The sequence below is a fragment of the Carlito syrichta genome, unplaced genomic scaffold (assembly GCF_000164805.1).
Source record: "Carlito syrichta isolate Samal-C Ts95f unplaced genomic scaffold, Tarsius_syrichta-2.0.1 Scaffold315142, whole genome shotgun sequence".
NCBI classification, from domain to species: domain Eukaryota; kingdom Metazoa; phylum Chordata; class Mammalia; order Primates; family Tarsiidae; genus Carlito; species Carlito syrichta.
Genome location: NW_007259238.1, coordinates 1,103,201 through 1,109,004, shown reverse-complemented (window position 1 = coordinate 1,109,004; position 5,804 = coordinate 1,103,201). Strand labels below are relative to the sequence as shown.

Below are 5,804 nucleotides of genomic sequence, written 5' to 3'. Positions count from 1 at the left end.
CCAGGCGGGTCACGAACCCGCGGGCTCAGGCAATCCACTCACCTCAGCCTCCCAAAGGCATGGGATTACAGGCTGAGCCACCGAGCCCGGCTTGATATTTTTTATTCTAGTCATTGCTACTTGTTACCTGCAGAATTCGTTTTATAACCTACAAATTGATTGTGACCCATAGTTTGAAAAACACTGGTATAGAGTATGTTGTGAGACCGATACTGTCTGGCTCAGATTGGTAAGGGACTTGTTACTAAACAGAGAAGTTTGCAATTCATCTTATAAGCTGGAGCAGTCAGCAGAGGTGCCCTCCCTTTTTAAATTTTATGTTAAAAGTTATTTAAATAGAGGAATGTTGTGATTGTACTTGTTTTTTTTTCCCTTCAGTTTATTTTTCCCAGATTATTATTTTGAAAATTTTCAAACCTAGAGAAAAATTCAATTAGTTCAGTGAACTAAAGATAATGACCATCATTGATTCTAGATTTGCTAGTTGTTGATATTTTGCTACGTTTGCTTTAGCTTCCTATATCTATATATTTCCCCTAAGCTGTATGAGACTAAATTACAGATAGACTTCATCCAGTTGTTTGTTATACAACCACAATACAGTGATCATACTAAAAAAAAGTAATGGTAATGCATTGCTACTGTGTGATATAACATTCATATTCACATTTTCTCAGTATGTGTTAATAATATCCTTTGTAGCTTTTTCCTTCATCCAGAGTCCAATCAGAAACACACATTACATTTAGTTGTATTAACTCTTTTGTCAGCCAGGCTCGGTGGCTCAGCCTGTAATCCCGCGCCTTTGGGAGGCTGAGGTGAGTGGATTGCCTAAACCCGCGGGTTCGAGACCCGCCTGGGCAACTTGGCGAGACCTCATCTCTACAATAAATCAGAAAATCAGCCGGGCATGGTAGCGTGTGCCTGTAATTCCGGCTACTAGGAAGGTTGAGGTGGAAGGATCGCCGGGGCCCAGCAGGTCGGGGCTGCCACTGCACTCCCATTTGGGCGACAGAGTGAGACTCCAACTAAAAAAAAAAAAAACAAAAATCTTTTGTCTCTAATATAGAATTTTTTTTTTTTTTTGGTCTGCTATGACATTTAACAGTTTTCGAAGAGTCTAGACAGTTGATTGGCATTATATTCTTCAGTTTTCATTTATCTGGTTGTTTCCTTATGATTAGGTTCAAGTTAAACATTTTTTGGCAAGAACATTTCTTAGATAATGTGTTTTTATATCTATACCATCAGGAGATACAGTATACTGGGTTTTTTTGTTGTTGTTTTTTCCTAGCTCAGATTTATTTGTACAAATAGCACAGGAGGGCACCGGGCCCACCCAGACAGCAGCCTGGGGGTCAAACCAATTCTCATATTGGCAGATAGAGGTCTTTACTCTGGAGCCTTTGTGGGAGTCTGGACCACCTTTGGGAGCCTGAGCAGGAGTAGGAGCTGGAAGTGAAACTGTGGCCTGGGCCTTAGTTTGATCCTTGGCCTTTGGCTGGCAGAGCCTGCGGCCCTTGGCAGTATAGGCAAGAGCATGCTTCCCAAGCTTGGGGTGGGCAATGTCAAGGAAGCTTGCGGGTAGGAGGACCCTTTGGGATCTTGGGGCTTAACCTCCTTGGCTTTACAAGGACCTTGAGCATGTGCATTCATGGCCTTGGCATTGTGGGCTTGCATCTTCTCCAGGCCCTTCTTGTTGTGCTTCTTGGCAAAACGCATGTTCCTCAGGAACTTGGGGTCCACCCATTTTGTGATCGGGTTTCTTGATGTCATTTTTGGGACTGGTTGTGTGTGCTATGTTTCTTGGACTTGGCCATGTCTGTACTGTAACCCGTAACTCCTGAAGCACCTGGGATCAGAAGAGCCAGGTTTGTTTTATATTATTGGTGATCCTAAAATTGGAGGTACCTACCAGATTTCCCCCTTGTAAAGGGACCTTTTTACATTACTGATGATTAAGTAATCCATGGGGTGATACGTTGAGATTGCCTTTTTCTCCTCCTTTCAACCAGTGGTTTTTGTCACCCTTGATTATCTGAGCCTGAATCTATTAGTAGAGTGGTTCTTGTAAAGCAAAATACATTTATTGCAATTTTTCTGTAAAGAACTTTCCCTCATCCTTTTTTTCTTTTTTAATATCACTGTCGTCTCATGGATTTTAATTGGATTTCTGGCACTGAAATTGTTCCAGATTTGACCACTGTAGTCCTATCAAATTGACTCCTGAAACTTTTTGATATGTCCCCATCAGTTTTTGAACTCTGCCTTACTTTCTGGACCAACAAAATGTTCCAGACTTTCATTGTACCCTGATTGAACCCTGATTTCTTTTAATAACGATTTAGTTTTCATGGAGCTAACTCTGATGATGGTGGTAAATTTTGGAAGACAGTCTAGAATGAAGGAAATTTGATGCCAGAAGATCAAGGTTCAGACATTGTTTGAGCAAGGGCTGGTGAGGGCTATCACCAAAATAGTGGGGATGGAAAGGAGGCCTTATTGGTGTGAGATTTCTGATATTAAAAAAAACCATTTGGTGATTGTTTAGATGTAAAGATTGGGAGAGAAGGATTAGGATGATTCTCGTATCTAGCTTATGATTCTGGATTATCAGTGATTGAGTAGTAAGAGCAAGAATAGAAATCTGCAAAGCAGATTCATAAGGTGGAATACAGAAGTCCATTTTAGTCACAAGGCGTTTCAGGTGTCTCTAGGATGTCCAGATGGAAATGTCTTGAGCAGGAAGAAGTAAGAGCTCAAGAGAAAATAATTTAGATTGTCTTCCGGTTGATGACCAAGGGAGTGGGACAGAGCTTTCCCCTCCAGCTGGATTGTAAGCCTATGTAGCTAACATTTGTATATACTTGTTTGAAATCCCCATCATCTGTATATTGTGTGCATGCAATTCAATATTTGTTCAGTGATTAGAAGACTAAATGTGGATTTTTCTCATGATTCTAACAAGGTCTTTGAAAATGCTGTTTTCTTTCTTTGTCCTCATACCTTTTTAAGCAATTTAAAGCTTTAATATATTTTATTTTAAAAATTAGGATATTATACCATTTATTGATAAATACTGGGAATGCATGACGACCAGACAGAGACCTGGGAAAATGACTTGGCCAAATAACATTGTTAAAACAATGGTAAGTAGACTAAAATTGATTAGGCTTTACATTTAGAAAACCAGCATTCTTTGTAAGATTGAATTTTTTTAGTCTCATGTGAAGTAATGGGATGACTAAGAAAATGAGAACATCTTTGAGTGTGAGATATAGCTGATTGTAAGTTTTAATAGGTTTTACACACAAATCAATGAAATGTATATTGTTTCATATGAACATTACCCACCATAGTTTATGCACTAAAACCTTTGTCCACTGCACTTTTGCAAGCATAATTTTATATTGAAATTGAAGGCCTTTTTAAAAAAAATTTTTTTTTTTTTAAAAGATCAAGGCCAGGCGTGGTGGCTCACGTCTATAATCCCAGCACTTTGGGAGGACTAGGTAAGAGGATTGCCTGAGCCCACGGGTTCGAGACCAGCCTGGGCAACTTGGTGAGACCTCATCTCTACAATACATAAAAAAATAATTAGCCGGGCTCGGTGGCTCAGCCTGTAATCCCAGCACTTTGGGAGGCTGAGGTGAGTGGATTGCCTGAGCCCACGGGTTCGAGACTCGCCTGGGCAACTTGGTGAGCCCTCATCTCTACAATAAAATAAAAAATTAGCTGGACGTGGTAGCGTGCGCCTGTAGTTCCAGCTACTTGGAAGGCTGAAGCGGAGGGATCGCCAGCGTCCAGCAGGACGAGGCTGCGGTGGCCGGGAGCGGCCACTGCACTCCAGTCTGGGTGACAGAGTGAGACTCCAACTAAAAAAAAATTAAAAAATTAAATAAATAATTAGCTGGGTGTGGTGGCACTTGCCTGTAGTTCCAGATATTTGAAAGACTGAAGTGAAAGTATTGCCTGAGACCAGCAGGTTGAGGCTGCGGTGGCTGCCATGGGCGTGCCACTGCACTCCAGCCTGGGTGACAGAGTGGGACTCCAAGTCCAAAAAAAAGGATAAAGTGCAGTGGCTCACACCTGCTGTAATCCCAGCACTTTGACAGTTCAAGGCAGGAAGATCACTCCAGGCCTGCAGTTCAAAACTAGCCTGGGCATCATGGCAAGACTCCATCTCTACAAAAAAAAATTAAAGAAAAAAATTAGCTGGGTGTGAGAGCACATGACTGTAGTCTCATCTACTCAGGAGGCTGAGACAAGTGGGTCACTTCAGCCCAGGAGTTCAACTACCTGAATAACAGAGTGAGACCCAGTCTCCAGATAATGAAGGAATGAATGAGTGAATGAATGAAAGAAAAAATTTTATTCTATGTATTATTGTCTAGAGAGCACCTGGGGAGAAGTCAACATCAAACTCTTGCTGGGTATGGTGGCTTACATCTGTAACTCCAGTACTTTTGGAGGCTGAGGTGAGAGGATTGCCTGAGTCTAGGGTTCAAGACCAACCTGGACAACTTGATGAGACCTTGTCTCTACAATACGTTAAAAAGTTAGCCAGGCATGGTGGCGTGCGCCTGTTGTTCCAGCTACTTGGAAGGCTGAGAAAGAAGGATAACCTGAGCCCAAGCGTGTTGAGGCTGCAGTCGTCATGAGCATGTCACTGCACTCCCGCCTGGGTGACAGAGTGAGACTCCACCTTAAAAAAAACCAACAAGTGCTTAATTTAATCTCTGTGAGGTGGAAGGATAGGTGAGGATAATGAAAGACTGGCTCTATTTAGGTTTCTCTCATTTGAATTTTTTTTTTTTTTTTTGAGTTGGAGTTTTACTCTGTCTCCCAGACTGGAGTACAATGGCATGCTCCCGGCCACTGCAGCCTCGACCTGCTGGGCTCCAGCGATCCTTCCGCCTCAGCCAGAACTACAGGAATGTGCTACCACGCCTGGCTAATTTTTTGACTTATTGTAGAGATGAGGTCTTGCCAAATTGCCTGGGCGGGTCTCGAACCCGGGGGCTCAGGCAATCCACTCACCTCAGCCTCCCAAAGCGCGGGATTACATGCTGGGCCACCGAGCCCAGCTTCGTTTGAATTTTTTGATGGTCATGTGTTTATTATCTAATCAGGAAAATCAATGCTATCTATTTTGGAGACTAAACCTAGGAATTGGCATTTGAAGTTTGTGGTTAATTATCTAGTCTCAACTTCTAGATATAAGATTTTGCTTAATACTACAATGCTTCTCCCTTTTAGAGTAAAGAAAGAGATGTATTCTTGGTAAAGGAACACCCTGATCCTGGGAGTAAAGACCCGGAAGAAGATTACCCCAAATTTGGACTTTTAGATCAGGTACATTAATATGCTTTTATATCTTCTTTTTTATTTGAAACCACTTGGAGATAATCTGGTTTTGTTTACATTTGCCATATTACATGCTGTCATTACATGCCTATCATAGGGTGGGCTCCAAATAGTCAGTGCTTGATGCATGTGGAAGGAGCATCACTTTGAGCCAGGAGAATAGCCATTCAGTTCTGGCTCTTCCCCAGAATGTTAGAACTTTTACTTTGTTTTTGTTTTTGTTTTTTGAGTTGGAGTTTCACTCTGATGCCCAGACTGGAAGTGCAGTGGCCGCTCCTGGCCAGCGCAGCCTCTACCCCGCTGGGCTCCGGCAATCCTTATGCCTCAGCCTTCCGAGTAGCCAGAATTACAGGCGCGCGCTACCACGCCTGGCTGATTTTTTATTTATTGTAGAGATGAGGTCTCGCTGCCCAGGCGGGTCTCGAACCGCGGGCTCA

General features: G+C 42.5%; 1 protein-coding gene across 2 annotated transcripts in view; it reads left to right on the top strand.

Annotated features, from left to right (window-relative positions):
* Positions 1 to 5,804, top strand: part of ASH2L (ASH2 like histone lysine methyltransferase complex subunit) — a 37,892-nt gene that overhangs the window by 8,122 nt on the left and 23,966 nt on the right. For both annotated transcript variants that reach the window (XM_021706096.1, XM_021706095.1), the window contains exons 6-7: positions 3,054 to 3,149; positions 5,260 to 5,355. In XM_021706096.1, coding sequence (XP_021561771.1) covers positions 3,054 to 3,149; positions 5,260 to 5,355 — 192 coding nt within the window. The remainder of the gene's footprint in view (positions 1 to 3,053; positions 3,150 to 5,259; positions 5,356 to 5,804) is intronic.